At 35.2% G+C, this 17,430-nt stretch overlaps 1 protein-coding gene across 1 annotated transcript; it reads right to left on the bottom strand.

The window, feature by feature from the left end:
• Nucleotides 1–15,509: 15,509 nt before the first annotated feature.
• On the bottom strand, nucleotides 15,510–17,006 carry LOC141667708 (uncharacterized). Its single transcript, XM_074474307.1, has one exon. It carries the CDS (start codon nucleotides 16,641–16,643, stop codon nucleotides 15,606–15,608), a length of 1,038 nt encoding a protein of 345 aa, XP_074330408.1. The 5' UTR covers nucleotides 16,644–17,006; the 3' UTR covers nucleotides 15,510–15,605.
• Nucleotides 17,007–17,430: the final 424 nt, after the last annotated feature.

The raw sequence follows: 17,430 nt of genomic DNA, 5'->3' as shown, positions 1-17,430 counted from the left end.
ATTTTATTAAATCAGCATCACTCCAAACATTCTTAAAAATATTTTTGAGTCCTCATAATGATTTTAAAGGTTAGGGAGGATCCCAAACCTCATTTTTATATTTAAGATCCTCCTTTCGAAGGGGATTTAAATACTCGCTCAAAACCTGAGGGATCTGGCTCTGTGGTGTATTTCATATTCGCAACAAGGTTGCTATTTTGATAAAAGAGTTTTTGATTACTCACCCACCACTCGAGAAGTAAAATTCTTGGAACAAGTTAATCCATTAACAGGCATCGCCTAAGAAATATTGGCGAGTTTTCCTTTCCAACTAGATATGACTTTTTGGTGGAGCCGTATCAACAAGTTTCTACTTGGGGAAAAGGAGAATGAGCTTTACGTTTCAGGGTCATGGATTTCATCTGAACTAGGAGTGGTGTAAGTGGTCGAGTAGCGCCGGCCCAGCCTTATTATATTGGCCCAAATGGCCTGGAAGTTCCGCTAAGATGGTCCATTCCTTAGGAGTCCAGTGTTCGGTTGACATGTAAATCCGACAGGTTCTCCACTACATGTAGAAAATGGTGGGGTTGCACTACTACGACTGATCATCTTAAGTGGTCTTCCTGGCGCGGCAAAACTCCTGTAATGAGTTCATCATCCAATTGGATATTTCTGTAACACTACCCAGAGCACTTCGATAGAAAGGCTACGGTTGGGCGATTGTTGAGTGTTGGCAGGGTCAAGCTTTCAAAATGATGTTTGCATCAAATGAAGTATCTCGTAACTTAATTTTATTTTGATGATATTTTAAAGATTGATTCTATACAAGTTTTGTCTTGTAGATTAATCTATGGGATGAACTAATTATAACTTGAATGGTGGTAGTTCAAGTAGTATTCGGAAAAGATATAAGTATATTGGAGTATCTTGTAACTTAATCTTTTAAACTTATATCTAGTAAATGATTATCTTATGCATGACAAAGATTTTCTGAAAAACGTTGAGACAAGGTTAGATATATGAGATCACCTTGCAACGATATTTTTATACAGTTATAAACTGGAACTCTGTGTATATTATACATGTCAGAGGATTTCAAATATTGTGAAAAGTATATATGTATATATATACTGAATATTTTGCGACTTGGTCGCGTTAAGATAACAAACTTGGTTCATTTCTTTTTGACCAAGACTTTCATGAGTACTATGAGAATGCTCATATATTGTTAATCATTATACATATTATTTTGGCGGGCTTGTTGCTCACCCTTGCTTTCTTCTTTCATCACACAACAACAGATAGAAAAGATGAACAGGACCAAGCTCCCGATTCGCAAGCGGTTAGGAAACATTCTGCAGTTTCCTGTAGGCGTTGATGCCATTGTAGCCAAGGTAGGATCTACCAATAGGCTAGGCTTTCAACTTCTGATGTACCAGACTTATGTATATTTATGAATTGTATTAATGGCAAAGAAATGTAAAATTATTCAGAAACCCTTTTAAGGTGTAACGGTTTATAATTGTGGAATATAAGGACTTGTGTTATTTTTGGGTATTCATCTCTGAGACTATAACTTGTGGTGTGTGTGTGTATATTGTGGGGGTCACAGTACAGAGTAGTTGATTGTTTATTAAGATTGGGTGTTATTAATGGAAATAGAACTCGTGACAACCCGGATCCTCGACCCCGGATTTGGGGGTGTTACAGGTACCCAAGTTTCCTTGGGTCCTGCCTTGTTAGCTTTCTTCTTCTGTTTCTTAGGTCTTATCTCATTTGACTTAGGAATTTCAGATTCTTCCTTAGTCATTGGGGTTGGACCTTTGAAACCATTCAATGTAACAGAATTATCATGCATATTATGGCTAACAGGAAATGTCATGCTTGGTATAAACATGTTATTCCAGTAAGGCATGCTAAATGGAATTTGAGGTATACTGTATGCAGCATAATATGGATTAGGTGCAAATGGCATGTTATCAAACTGTGCATTCATGTTCTGTGTAGGCATAGCATTAACAGGCATGGGAGGCATGGCATTCATGTTAGGAAATTGAGACTGAACAGACATGGGAGTAGGCATGGCAGATTTGCAATTAACAGACAAATAATTTACACTACCAAACTTGACACAGATTTTTCTAGGAGCATATTTATCAGGTGTGTAGTTATTGTGTTTGTTAATCCCTACTTTACCATTCCTATTGTTTTTCCTTTTAGTCTCTGTTTTTACCTCAATTTTCTCAAGTCTGTCACTTAACTGTTTGACAGTCATGTGACCAACATTAGCCTTTTTCCCTTTCTTAACTTGACTTGACTCTCCTGAAACAAAGTTCTTGAAAACATACCCATACTTCTCATTCAGCTTGATTAGTTTGGCTTTGCTAATGGGCTTGCTCACAGCCGATGGATGAGGATTTTCATCTTTCGACGGATAACACTTTTTGTTATCCGACGGATAGTCCTCATCATCCGTCGAGTCTATATCTGTTAGCAAACCATCTACCAAATTAGGTTCTAGTTTCTCTTTGCTCTTTTTCCAGGCTTCATCACAAAAAGACTCAATTCCTTGAACTTTGGTGATTTGAGCATGGACATCCCTGGATGTTTTCCATGCTTTAATCACCTCTTGTTCACGCTCGAGCTGCTTCTTTAAAATATCTTCCTTTTTCAAGGACTCAGTTAATTCCTCCTTGGCAATCTTACACTCAATTCTTAGTTTCTCAAAATCAACAAACTGAGACTCAAGCACATTATTCCTCTCACTTAAAAACAAGTTGTTTTCTTTGATTTTAGAATTTTCTTTAGTAAGAGACTTAAGAGTAACACGCAAATGATATAATTCTGTAGACATATCATTTATGGCATCATTACACTCAGCTTTAGATAAATGTGCAAGGTTTGTAGTAATTACCTGATTGCTTGAGGAACTTGTCTCTGTTTCATCAGACTTGGCCATTAGGGCTAGATTGACATAGCTGACATCTTCATCTTCATCCAAACCATCTGTTGCCCAGTCATTCTCTTGTATAATAAAAGCCCTTTCCTTTTGTTTGATTAGATCAAAGTATTTTTGCTTATAATCCAAAGACTCAAACCTTTTCTTACTGGAATCTGACTTTCTACACTCATTTGCAAAATGCCCTGCCAAGCCACATTTGAAACATTTGAATTTTGACTTATCCACCATGTTTCTATTTGGCTTGGCTGCTCCAAAGTTCTTCTTGAACTTGAGCTTGGCAAATCTCCTGGAAAGAAATGCTAGGTGCTCATCAATGTCCTCCATGTCATCTTGGCTCAATGAATCTTCACTTTCTACTGCAAGCCCCTTGCCCTTGTTCTCACAGACCTTAGAAGTTGACTCAATAGCTTCCATCTTCACTTCCTTCTCCTTTTCCAAATCAGCAACTAGTGCAATGGATCCTCCTTTCTTCTTTCCTCTCTCCATCCTTTCATCCTGCTCTATCTCAAGCTCATAGGTCTTCAGGATGCCATACAATCTCTCCAAAGTAAACTCTTTATAATCTTGTGAGTTTCTTAATGAGACTGTCATTAGTTTCCATTCCTTTGGAAGAGATCTAAGGAATTTTAGATTAGAGTCTTTAGTCTGATAGACTCTTCCATGCAACTTAAGAGCATTTTGTAGTTTTTGAAATCTACTAAAAATGTCAGTGAGTGACTCACTTTCCTCATTATGAAAATGCTCATATTGCTGAATTAAGAGCTGCATCTTGTTTTCTCTAACTTGCTCAGTGCCATCACAGATTATCTGTATAGTATCCCAGACTTCCTTGGCAGTTTTGCAGTTGATAATGTTGTCAAACATGTCTGCATCAACTCCATTGAACAGAATGTTCATGGCCTTTTTATCCTTCCTGGCTTGTTCAATGTCAGGATCAGACCATTCGTGCCATGGCTTGGGAACTGATGGCTCGTTTCCTGTTGCAGCTCTCATTGGAACGTGAGGGCCTCTTTCTATGCAGTCCCCATAGGCCTCATCTTAAGAAAGCATATGAAGATGCATCTTTACCTTCCAATGATGGTAATTATCTTTATCTAGAAAAGGAATTTTGACTCCCACGTCTTTCTTGTTGATCTTGCTGAATTGTTTTGATCTTTAAACTCTTTGTAGATTAAGAGCTTGCTCTAATACCAATTGTTAGCCCCTTAACAATATAGCAATAATTACGGAAGGGGGGTTGAATGGAATTCTTGAACCTTTTTCTCGAAATAAAAATGTTCAACTCGAATATAGATATAAGTGTTTTGATTAGCACAATGTGGAATAGAAACTTAATTGAATCAAAACATAAGTAATTAAAAACAAGAATCTTTAAAAACTTTCTGGTGGATTTAAACAATTCCACCAGAGATATATATTATATATCGAGAGAACTCTGTGTGCAAGAATGCTCTTAGCTGCTTACAAATTGAACTACTGAGAATACAGGGAAATGCTAAAGATTCTGCTTACAAAGATTTCTTTTTTTTTGTATCTCAGCTCTCTTGTTTTTATTTGCTACGTTCTTGGTTTATATATTACCAAGATTACAAAGTCAAAAAGACTGAATAAATATAAAAACTATCAGTCTTAAGTTTTGCTACTTTTTGTCCTCTATTACCCAGTTAATGGGCTTCCACAGTAGATTTGTATAGATCTCGACGGCTGTGCTCAGCTTTCACTGTTCAACTGCTGTTTAAATTCTTTATATGATCATCCATTGGACTTTATGAACATCCATTGGATATATGATCATCCGTCGACTTTCGAACATCCATTGATGGCTTCATTGATCATCCGTCGACTGCTATATTAAACATCCATTGATAGTCATTTGATCATCCGTCGATGGCTTTGTTAATCATCCGTCGGTAGTTATTTTGGCACTTGACTTCATTTCACTTATGCAGAATTACAAGACATCATTTATATACAATTAATCAACCTATTCTGCATATCTAGTTAAAGTCAACATGACTTATAGGCTACTACAGAATCTATACAAAGATGTATACAGAACTGTGCTACAGACTCATTATTACATAAGCTACTCACTCGATGGATAATAAGTCAACATCCGTCGAGACTATAATGAGTTATCCGTCGGGACTATAATTCTTATCCGTCGAGTGCTACATTATTTCACTAAGTAAAATCTACTTTGATGTTTTGTTTATGAAATCATCAAGTACACAACATATGCACAACATGGATCAATTTCACCTTCTGGACGACTTTGACACCTTCGATTGAGGGATTTAGATCTAGATTTAGGTTTCATGTAATGGATCATCTAGATCAATTAGGAGTTATTTCAATTAACAATGTAATTAGGGCAGCTCGATATTTTTATGTTAGATATGAAAGACATATTGTACAAGTTGTGCAAAAAGAATCAATACAATTTATGTTTAAAGTATATTGTAATTATTGAGCTTTATATGTGTTGAAAATTGTTGAGATTTTGCCTCTTTTAAGTTACATTTATGACTATAAGTGGGTACTAAGTTGCATGTAATGTTGCAAATGATAGTACTGTGTTGCATGTGTTGTGGCATTGTAGGTTTATAATGGTGCATACGAGGTTCTCTTCGGTGTCTAGGTCTCCTTCGGAGTGTGCTTCTGCTTCAAAGGGGAAATTTAAGATGAGCCCAAAGGAAGTTGCAATGAAAAAGTCGAAGTTAAAGGGGAAAGGGAAGAAGGCGAACTTTACAATTCAAGATAACATGATTCCACCTCCTAAGGTACTGCATTTTTTTCGTATACTAGTATGATATTAATTATATATTTGTATTCATTATTTTCTATTTTACAGGGGATGCAGTATGTTATTCCTGTTAAAGAGCATGGGACAGCGAAAATTAACACCAATAATAAGTATAATCTAATTAGTGATTTACTGAAAACATTATCTGTAAAGCAGCTTGACGATCTTCGTGCTTCCTGTTTTGGCCATTTTATCCATTTAAGATCTTTGAAAATCCAATACCAACTTATCCATAACCTCTTGCTTAGACAGTTGAAACAACCAAACCCTCTTGAAATCTGGATTGGTATTGCTGGGACAAAGCTTCGTTTTGGCATACGTGAATTTGAGCTTATCACTGGTTTGGGTTGCGTTGGTGCTTTAGATAAGAAAAGGTTTTTAGGTCTGAGAATCAATTTGTCGAGCAATACTATCATGGTGCTAATAGTACAACCAAGAGTCATGTCAAACAGTCCTTTTTTCAGAAAGAATGGAAAACTGATGAGGATGCAATTAAGTTTGCAAAATTGTATTTACTTCACCATTTTCTTCTTAGCTCCAGTAGTGATTCTGTGAAACCTAAGGGTGACCTTGATATGCTGGATAATGGAGATTTTGATCAGTTTCCATGGGGTAGGGAAATTTATAAGACAATCTTAGAGTCACTTAAATATAATGCAAGAACAGGTTCCAAAGACAACTATTATCGTTTGAATGGTTTTCCCTATGCTTTTCAACTGTGGTTCTACGAGTGTTGTCCATATTTGAATGGAAAGTACTGTGATGCAAATAGTGGATGTATTCCATGTATGCATACCTGGTCAAATGATGGTAATGTGAAGTTTGAGGATGTGTATACTACATTGTCATTGAAAGCAAAAGAGGTATAACTACTAAATTTACCTTGCTCTCGTTTTAATTATATAGTAATGTTTTATTCATTTGTTTTTATTTGTGCAGCTGGAATTGAGAAACTTAACTGCTACCGCAAGTGAGATTAAGGAACCTTATCAAGTTCTCTCATGTGATACTCAAATTTTTTAATAGTTTATGCATTTGCCGCTGAGAAGAAATACTCTTTAACCTTTTTTAAGTTCTTCTTGAACTTACTTTTAATGTTGCTCAGGAGATGAAAGATGCAAAATCCATGTGGTATCTCTGGATACACTTTGCTGACAACTTTTATTATGCTCTCATGACGATCATATATAATGGTCATGTCTCCTCTCAATCCATAAGCATGTCTGAACATGTAAAAAAACTATTCCCAAGAATCATCATTTTATGAATTGACTACAGCGAATGCCAATGGAAAGATCTTACCCCCTGCGTCCTGAGTTGCTGCCACCAATAATATACCTCTATGAGCTGATTTTAGAAAGGTACCATTAGAATGACAACCGGTATGCAATGAGGCCATCATTTCATTGAAGCATTCAATACAACAAAGACGTATAAGAAACACCCATCGTCTCTCACTTTAAAACTAATATTTAATCCGGGATTTGTTTAATGCAACATATACAAATAAGATACCAGTTGAGCATAAGATTCGGTTGCGTTGCCTCTAACAATTTCTTCCGCTTTTTCCTTGGATCTCCAAGCTTTTCTGTACTTCACTTGCACTATATAATAATGCTTCATGTCTCTTATTATATCCGCAACTGTGTATTTTAATTTGATATTGGTGTATTTGTTTTTTATGATGTCTGCAATGACGGTTGCAGTGGCTTGCCTTTGATCTTTAAATCTAAACTCCAGATCACAGGTGTGAGTGTCAACCAACTTTCGTATTATGAACTGACTTGTTTGTCCATTTCGTGATGCTCGCATCATCCAGCTGCAGTTGTTGTAGATGATTCTGGAGATAACATCAGTTCATTGAGAATAAGTCCTAGCAAGTTATTATAAGTACAATTGTTTGGAATCAATAATCCGCAGACCTTAAAGTTGATGTAGTTCTGATTTTCATTCCATTGGCCACCATGTTGTATTATAACTGTGATATTTCCATTTATCCTTCAGAAAATAATACCAAAAATCAATAGCCAATTGCAACTACAATCAACCAAATTCAACAATATACAACAAACAATGTATTTCATAATGTTCTCGTGTGTGCATAAAGAATTATAATGTTGATTAAACATGTTAGGTCACACAACACTATAGAAGGGGGTTGAATACAGTGTTAATACAATCAAATCGATTTAACACAATTATGTAACAAAGATCAAGTATATTGAATAAACTCTGTTACAATAAGAACTGTTGTTCTCTCTCAGTGATGAACAAATATCACTAAGAGCTGATAGGTTACAATGTATAATCTTCTCGATAATGATAACACATATAGTGTAAACCCTAAGTCTGTGTTTGTATAGTACACAGTTACAAGATAACTTCTAATTGATATGGAATACAATTCTGTCTCTTAAAATATATCAATCAGTTATCTTCTACAAGTCTTCCAGTCTTCTAACTCTTTCCATGCATATCTTCTTTTATTTTAGTCTCAATCTTCTACTGTAAATCAACTTCCTTCCTTAACTGTAAGTCCTCCCGCACTTAAGTTCTAATATGCCTTAAGTTCTGATATTAAGTTCTGACTTCCAGTAAGTCCTGATTTTAGTAAGTCCTGATTTGTCCTGTTGTTAAGTTTTGAAAACTAAACATAAATCATATTAGACATGACATCTCAAATATATCTAACAATCTCCCCCAACTTCTAAATTATGCAAAATATACAAGTTAATAGATTTGATGATGTCAAAAACATTTAAGTACAAATACAATAAGAGTTTAACTAGATAACTAACTACAACTTACAGTCCCTGGCTTTTACCAATCTCATTGAGTCAATCTGAATCCATGATGATTCTTGACAAAGCTTGATATCAGCTTTTCTTCTTTAATCCTTAGGACTTGAGACATTGTAGTCTTGACTTGCTTCATCTCTTCATTCTGACTTCCAATCTGGTATATTGCAGTCCTTAAAGCAGAGATATGGTTTCTTTCTAAACTATCATTCGGTCTTATTACCCTAGGATGAGAAGAATCTTCATTGTAGCATAGACATTTCTCTTTCAGTATCTCTTCAAGCTTAGCAGAATCCTTCTTCATTGGAATTTCACTTCCATCATCTTCAACAATACTAGGAATGAATTCTGTAGCTCTTGAACCAGAAATTCTTGCTTTATCTCTGATGGTCTTTAATATGAAGTTTGACCATCTCCTGGTAATATCAGACTTTACATCTAAAAGGTAATGAAAGAATTGAAGTTCTTTCAATGATTTGTTTAGCACATCTGATTCTGACATCTGATATGTCCTTCCATCTTCAAGAAATAGAATCAGATTTTCCTTAACATTGTGCTTGTCATGAGCATCCAGTACCACTTGAATAGAGATAAGCTTATCAAGGTGTTTCTGTGTAACATCTTCAAGAGGTTTGTCAATCAATAAAAATGGATCTCTTGTAGAAACTTCAACTCTTGTTTTGATCTTAGCTTCATCAGAACCTAGTCCAACCCTGTCTCTTGGTTCTCTAGCATTTAACCCAATAGTCATGAATGTAGACAACAATTGGCTTTTCTTTGGATCTGATGGTTTGACATATTTCCACAGAAGTTTCTTTTTATCAGCTACTTCCATTTTGTCTAAATCAACTTGTGCACTGTCAGAGGTTGACTTGATGACTTTATCAGACCTTGTTGTTTCTGTTATAGCTTGATGTTCTTCACTCTGAACAACTTGAACCTTGTCAGAGGTTGTCTTTGATTCTTCAGAAATCTTCTTTCTTTTCAGAGTTTGAACATCTTCATCTTCAGCAAGAATATCATCAGTAACTTAAACCATTTTGCACACTGGATTTATCAGGATTTGAGGAATTTTCATCTCCAGTGGCTTTGTTGGTTCATCAACTTTTCCTTTCCCTTTGTCTTTGGGATCAATCCTAGTTTGTGATCTAGTCTTGGGCTTTGATGCCTCAATAATTGACTTCTTCTTGATCACAATGCCTTTTTCCTTAGGCCTTGGAGGTTTCTTTGCAACAGAAGCTTTTGGCTTTAGATTTTTCTTTTCAGCTTTAAATCTAGCTTCTTCATCCTTAAGATTTTCTAAATCCATTCCTGGATTATGCTTCAGAAATAATCTTCTAGCAATTTCCTTATCAAGTGTCTGAATCTTGGGATCCTTGTAGTAGACAGTAGTCTGCTTCCCTTTGAGCTTCAGAGTTTGTATAAACCTTTGAGAATCTTGACTTCCATCTTGTATCAGAACATCAGGCTTTGTTAGACTTTGCTCATCAGAACTTGATATCAGATTTTGAGTATTAGTACTTGCTATCATATTTTGAGTTTGAGAAGCTTCAGAACTTGTCTTCTTTTGAGTAGAAGATTTGCGATGTATGAGTCGTAGAGTAGGTTTGCGCAGGAGCTCACCCTAGCGCTTGGGACTGCTTTCAGAGGCCTTGGAGCTGACATTCAGTGGCCCGTTTTTGGTGAGGACTCTGTTTATCCACCTCCTGATACTCCACCCACTGAGGGTGATGATGATGATGATTTCTCTGAGTAGGTATACCCTGTGTTCCTTTATATTACCTTCACTTGGGACAGTGAAGATTTTAAGTTTGGGGGTGGTAGTTAAGGAACATATTTGTGTGTGTCATATAGTTACATTTTCATGTAGTTTAGCTCATATAGTTGCATATTTTGTCATATAGTTTTTTTTTAGTTTTATCATGTCATATAGCTCATGCATATACCATGATCCCTTTGTGTTGCTTTATTGATTGATATGTGATATTGATGATAGTGTAGTGATAGCGTTAGAGTGATGTTGAATCTTGTTAGGTTGGCATGCATGCTAGAAACACTTGTAATTTCACTAAGTCTTAAAGTGTGCTTAAGGACTAGATTGTTGTCATGGTTTGATGATTTTTGAGGTTAATCTATTGCTTATACTTAGAATGTATGATAGGCTCTTGATGATAAAAGACATGAAAAGATAAAATTGGAGTAAAAATTGGAATTCATTGCTAGTTGTGGCTAGGCGTCAAATGGCTAGTAGCCGGCTCGTATTGTATACAAGTAGTCTAGGGTTGAGCAAGATGGAGCGAAACGCACTTGCTCAGAAATTGAAAAAAAAAAGAAAAAAAAAGAGTGAAAAAAAGAAAAGAAAAAAAATGGTTTAATGCATAATTGATCACGAGTGAGCTAGTGACCTAGTGACCTAAGGCTTTTATAGTCTGGGATCCGTTAACCTAACGCTCGCTAAATGGGTACCATTGCATAAGTCTTTTGTGGATCTCACTCATTGCACGATCAAATAAGCATTTGTTTGTTGAATAAAAGCATGATTTTGTAATAAGCTCCAGTGATCTTGAAGTATTATAAGTCATTTTGTGTCTAGAATATATTCTTTGTATAATCTTGTGATTGCCTTGAGGATAATTGAGTTATGATAATTGATCTAGTTTCGAAGCATATCTGTTAAGCATTAGCACACACCACATTTCTAGTTGTATGTTAGCTTGCGTGATTTGATTGATCTTTAGTCGCCTAATTGCATTTGTTGAGATGTCATGTGTTGGTTGGTTTAGTCATCGCGATGGGGATCGTTGCATTCATGTACTTTGAATTCATGCATATTTTTATTTTATTTTTGAGTCTGTGACGCTTGAGGACAAACATCGATTTAAGTTTGGGGGTGTGATAAGTAGCATTTTATACCACTTAGAACGTCTTATAATGGCTTGAATTGCTGTATTGAAATCAAGTATTTTGTGTATTTGATGTGTTTTTCTAGTATTTTGGCATTTCAGGGCATAACTTGTGTAATTAGGGGGATTTCATCATAATAAGCCCAGGTAAGTACTTGGAACCAGTTGCGGGGAGTTGTGCGAAGAAATCAGCAAAATCAGAAGCAAGAAGTGGAATTTTCCAGAAGGTGTGCAGGCGCCCGCCTGGAGACTGTAGGCGACCGCCTGGAGAGCAGGCGCCCGCGTGGGATTGGAGGCGGCCTCCTGGGGTTGGATTTTCAGATTCTGGATTTTCTAATTTGAGTTCTATTGGGCTTTTGCAACTGCTGTTTCCTGTGGACTCTTATATAAGTAATCTTGGGAGATGTTTTCACAACAACAAGTAACAAGCAAGGAGCAAGTAACAATGAGAGAAGATTAAGAAGGCCGTTCTAGCACGCAACAACGAAGAAGAGGAAGCATACGTTATCTTGTGATTCTTTTAATTCGTTGTAACAGTGGATGCTAGTTTTATTTACTTTGAACCTTAATACTCTTGTGACGTACTCTGTTTTTATAAAGTATTTTTATTAGTTTATATCGCTGTGTTATTATCATGTTTTCATATGAACCCATGGTGACAATGAGTTCTATCATGGGCTTATTGTGATCATGAGGTCGTAGCGGATTTACTATGGATATCTTTAGTTAATTGTTTAATACCTTGGTATGTGATGATTGTATGATATTTAGCATAGGTTGTACTTATTTGTCTTATGTGCGTCGCGAACATATAAGATAGTTTGTTAATCTCTTGTGAAGCGACAGTGAATCTTAAGATTTAGAACTTTCTATGCTAGCATAGGTTCATGTATTGTATGCATGATTAGTGGGTAACTCTAACCGTTTTACTTGCCCTGTGTAATCATACTGAATAACTTGCGCTTAAATCGTTATGTTGTCAAATTCTGTAGACATATAGGGTCTCAACATAATTGATGCCTATTCAACTTCTATCTTAATTGTGGATACTTGGTAGAATGGTACTTGTGCAACGAAAGTTGGCTTTTATCAGTTTCGTGTTGTTCAATTTATATCATCACCGTTACATGCTAAGGGTAATAAAAATGACTATTGAATGAAGTAGTAATGAAGTTATGATCTCATGTGTGTTTAATATTGTTAAGTCAAGTGTTAATTTAAGTGTTTAACTCTCGTAGTTAATAATTAGTTTATCAACCTTAAGTGTTATTGTCTTGACATTGAAGAGTAATCATACATTGGTGAGTAAGTGTTAATTAAATATATTTAATCAGAGTCTCTGTGGGAACGAACTAGAAATCATTCTATATTACTTGCGAACGCGTATACTTGCGTGAATTATTAGCGCATGCTTTATGCCTAACAGTAAACCCTAAGTCTGTGTTTATATAGTACATAGTTACAAGATAACTTCTAATTGATATGAAATACAATTATGTCTCCTAAAATATATCAATCACATATCTTCTACAAGTCTTCCATTCTTCTAACTCTTTCAATGCATATCTTCTTTTGTTTAGTCTCGATCTTCTACTGTAAATCAGCTTCCTTCCTTAACTGTAAGTCCTCCCCCACTTAAGTTCTGATATGACCTTAAGTTCTGATATTAAGTTTTGACTTCCAGTAAGTCCTGATTTCAGTAAGTCCTGATTTGTCCTGTTGTTAAGTTCTGAAAACTAAATATAAATCATATTAGACATGATATCTCAAATATATCTAACAAAACATTAGCAACACTATATGCAACTTAACTTCCTAATATCCAACCTTCTGATCAACTTAATCAATTTTAACAATGATCCTTCTAAAAGCCTCCAAAAATATTTTTAAATCCTGATTGCAACTTCAATGAGTGCCCCTACGGGGCCACCTAACCAAAAGTAACTAAATCAGCAACTAAATCAACTTTAGAAACCTCATTTGCAACTGAAATCAACCGATTTACAACTAGCAACTAAATACAACAATGGACAATAAAATTTAATAGCAACTAAATACAACAATGATGAATCTAATCAGAATAAACTTCAATTACAACTCAGAGTAATATTCGAATAAACATATATGCAACACAAACTTATGAAATCAACAACATCTACAAAATTATTGTAATTTCAAAACTGAAAATCATACTGGAAATATGAAATCGTAAGCAATACATAACTTCAATCTACAAATCAAATCAAATCAAATCAAATCTACAAAATTGAATTAACAAAATGCAACTAGAATTGAAATTTTAAAAACCGAGATTATATCTTGTTAAAGCGTTTAGATGCTAGTTGATGATGACGGATGGTTAGTTGATGATGACGGAGTGCGGGAGTGAGGAAAAACAACCATTGAGATCGGAGCGCGGGAGTGCAGCGGGAATGGGCTTCAATTGGGTTCAAACAGAAATAACGTATTATTGAAAATGGAGAGAGAAAGAAAGTATATTTGTACATAAAATTTATAGGGAAATTTGCCAAATATACCAACATTTTGAAAATTTATTTGCAACTCTACTACCTTATTTAAAATCTTGCAAATTTACTATCTTTTTAAAAATACAAACAATTAAATTGCAGAAATACCATTTTCATCTTCTCATTCCTTTTTTAACTAATCTTCCCTATCTCTCACTTTTCTTTCACTACCTTTCTCTCCTCCCCCTATTTTTCCCGTTCTGCCTCTTTCACTCTCCATCTCTCTCTCACTTCATAATACCTGATGATATTATATGAGATTTAATCCAGTGTTCATCTCTCCCTCCACACAACTCATCCAACTCCCCTTCGCCCCAATTCCTCCACCTCCTCCACCTCTTTTCGATTAGTTTTCTCAGTTTGGTGTTGCTGCTGACGTTAGCGACGACGTCGTGGTAATCATCGTCGACGGCAGCGTCGTTTTGAGAGTCGAAATCGGATTCGTAGTCGGAGAAATCGAGACCTTCGCGGCTTTGCGAACCGCCCATGATTAATTGAAGAAAAGTTTAAGGGCTTGTTTTGATGGAAAAAAAGATGAAATTGGTTGTTAGATTAAAATTGATTGTAAGATTGAATACTTGGTGAGTGGGTTTGATTATTTTTAGTTGATTTTGGGGTTGTTTTTTGTTAATTTTATGGTTACTTTTGTGGTATTAGTACTGCCCCCGCAGGGGTATTCATTTTTCTCCATTTGCAACCATCTCGACAACTTCTTTTGCAACTAAATGTAATTTGCAACAGTTTTTTCGAATTTGCATTTGTGGTTGCATATATGGTTATTAACAGTTGCAAATATGGTTGCAAATGCAACCTCCATATTTTTACAAATATTTTTTGAAAACTAGTATTTTTGCAATTTATTTTAAAAACTGACAGTATTTTTATAAAAAGTTTATAAAATTTAGGTATTTATGAGAAAAGCCCAAATTTATTTACATTATTTGTGAAATATATATATAAAACATATATATGTATAAAAAAACCCATTATTATATAGTGAGTACGAAAATCTGATATTTTGATACTTTTAGTATCATATTAAACATGATTTCGTTTATTAATAAAAATTATAGATTGGTTAACGTTGACTAAAAGACGATGAAGTCGATGAAGAATAAGGCTCGTGTTGATATGTAAGGTAGGATTTAATTAATAAAATAATTTAAAAATAATTAGATAGGGATAAATAGTAAATAGTAATTAGATAGGGATAAATAATAATTATATTGTGAGTATCAAAATCTGGTGCTTTGATTTTTTTAGTATCAAATTAAACATGCTTTCAGTTATTAATAAAAAGTATAGACAGGTGGACCTTAACTAAAAGAAGATGAAGTCAATGGAGAATAAGACTCGTGTTGATAAGTAAGGTAAGATTTAATCAAATATACAATTTAAAAATAATTATATAAGGATAAAAATTATAATTATATTGTGAGTATCAAAATTTGGTAATTTGATATTTTAGTAGTAAATAAAATATAATTTCACTTATTAATAAAGAGTATATAAAGAGTATAGACGGAGAACAAGTCACTGATAACTGATCTACCCTTTTATTATACAAAATAACTATATTAAATTTCTAGAAGTAATTAAAAACCATAAAAGAATTAAAAATATTTTACATTATACAGATGAAGAAGTACGAGGTGGCCTAGAGCCATGCTCAATTGTTGGCACTGTCCTAGTACCATTTGCAACATGGGCTCTCACATGTCCCACCATTGACACCTGCAAAGCTTCAATTTCATATGTTCTTCTCTCGATTTCATCCATCCTTGCTTTCTTCTTTACCTTCACAAACATTGCGATCAAAAGCAACCCGAGAAGAGAAGCACCGATTGCAGCGCCAATCGAGCTTCCCACAGCGATTTTCCACCTACTAATGGCTTTTTTCTTGAATGGTAATAATGGAGATTGGACAACCAACCCGAAATGACCGTGTCCTTTTGCATGACAAACATTTTCGGACACTTGATTAGTAAGTGTTACCTTACCATCATGTTCAAAGCTAGCACACGTTGGTATAATACCTGTTGTCACATTAACAAGCCTTGTGGTGTTACTGAAATCTATGGTGATTGGTTCTTTCTTCGCTTGAATTACAACCTCGTATGGTGTACTAAAATTCATGTCATCACCAGCATTATAAGCTAGCAGGCCTAGGACCGGTGATATAAGCTGATAACCTGTTAACTCGTAGTTATCATAGTATATGTATGACCAGTTATGTCCAAGATTTTGTGTCACAAGAAGAACTCTTTTAGCACAAGGGCGAATAGAAACACCACTGCCTAAGTGAAATTCGTTAAATGTTGCACCATACCTCCGGAGACTGCCACAACGATACCTTACTGTACTAACAATGATGCCTGATAGATTTGCTGGTAAATGAATGGTATGCGATTGACCTGTTCCAAAGTTGTTGCTATATGACTGAAATGTGTAATCTCTGATGAGGAGATCGAGAAGACGAGATGATTTGATCCCTTGAGCTTCCGTAATTGTCATTGTTGTCGAGGATGCTAAAGAAAGAACCACACAAAGAAAAATTAGCCAGCCCATCTGTGGAAGCTTTTGGTTGATTCCCAAGAAGTAGTTAGCTAACAAAGTATTTGTATATGTTACGTAGAATTGCATTTGCTTCTTAGCAATCAGATGCATGGAAGAGTGAATCTTGCCAGCCTTTTATTTTCTAGAGATAAAAACTAGGCTAGAAATGGAAGAAAAAAAACTGAAATTTTTAGGAAGAAGTGGTAAATCATAGAAGCTTTAAAGCAATTATAGTATAAAGAGAATGTATATGAACTTATAATATAAGATTGGTGGCCTGAGGCTCTGAGATTGTCCAGTACTCTAGTTCATAGGACTGTCTGCTGGTATGGAGAAAGTGCAAATGAGCTGGGCAGAAAAAACTGTAGTTTATCATTATTCACAAAAATACTAAACTGTAGTTTCTTGAGTAATGAATCCGCATTTATACTATACTGTGGTGAATATTATTTACTACACAAGAGTGGCTTTTTTGCATTGCCGAGATGTTTAAGTCCATACTTGCTATAACGCTAGGTCATGTGTTCGAATAATAAAAAAATTAAGGGTAAGACTGTGTATATTGGAACAATCTCATATTCTGCTATTCTGCTGATGATGCGGGAGTGTTATGCATGAGGTAACATTTTTTTCTTAAAGTGTACATATGATCTATACGAGGAGTGGTAGTGATAAGGCTGAAGAAATGATTTTCAGCATGGGTTTAATGATTAATGTTGATATTAAAAGTCAAAAGGAGAGAAGGCGTGCTCAGTGAATGGAATGAACGGCAAGTCCTCTTTATGCATGGGGACACAATACTCTTATTGTGTTTTCTAACATGATGTCCCACTCCAGCTGCTTTGCCCCTGTCATTTGACTGAATCGAAATCTGAACACTCTACGTCCATTGTTTTAA

The sequence above is a fragment of the Apium graveolens genome, chromosome 6 (assembly GCF_009905375.1).
Source record: "Apium graveolens cultivar Ventura chromosome 6, ASM990537v1, whole genome shotgun sequence".
NCBI classification, from domain to species: Eukaryota; Viridiplantae; Streptophyta; class Magnoliopsida; order Apiales; family Apiaceae; genus Apium; species Apium graveolens.
The sequence above is the reverse complement of the archived record's forward strand: the minus strand, read 5'-3'. Positions and strand labels throughout refer to the sequence as shown.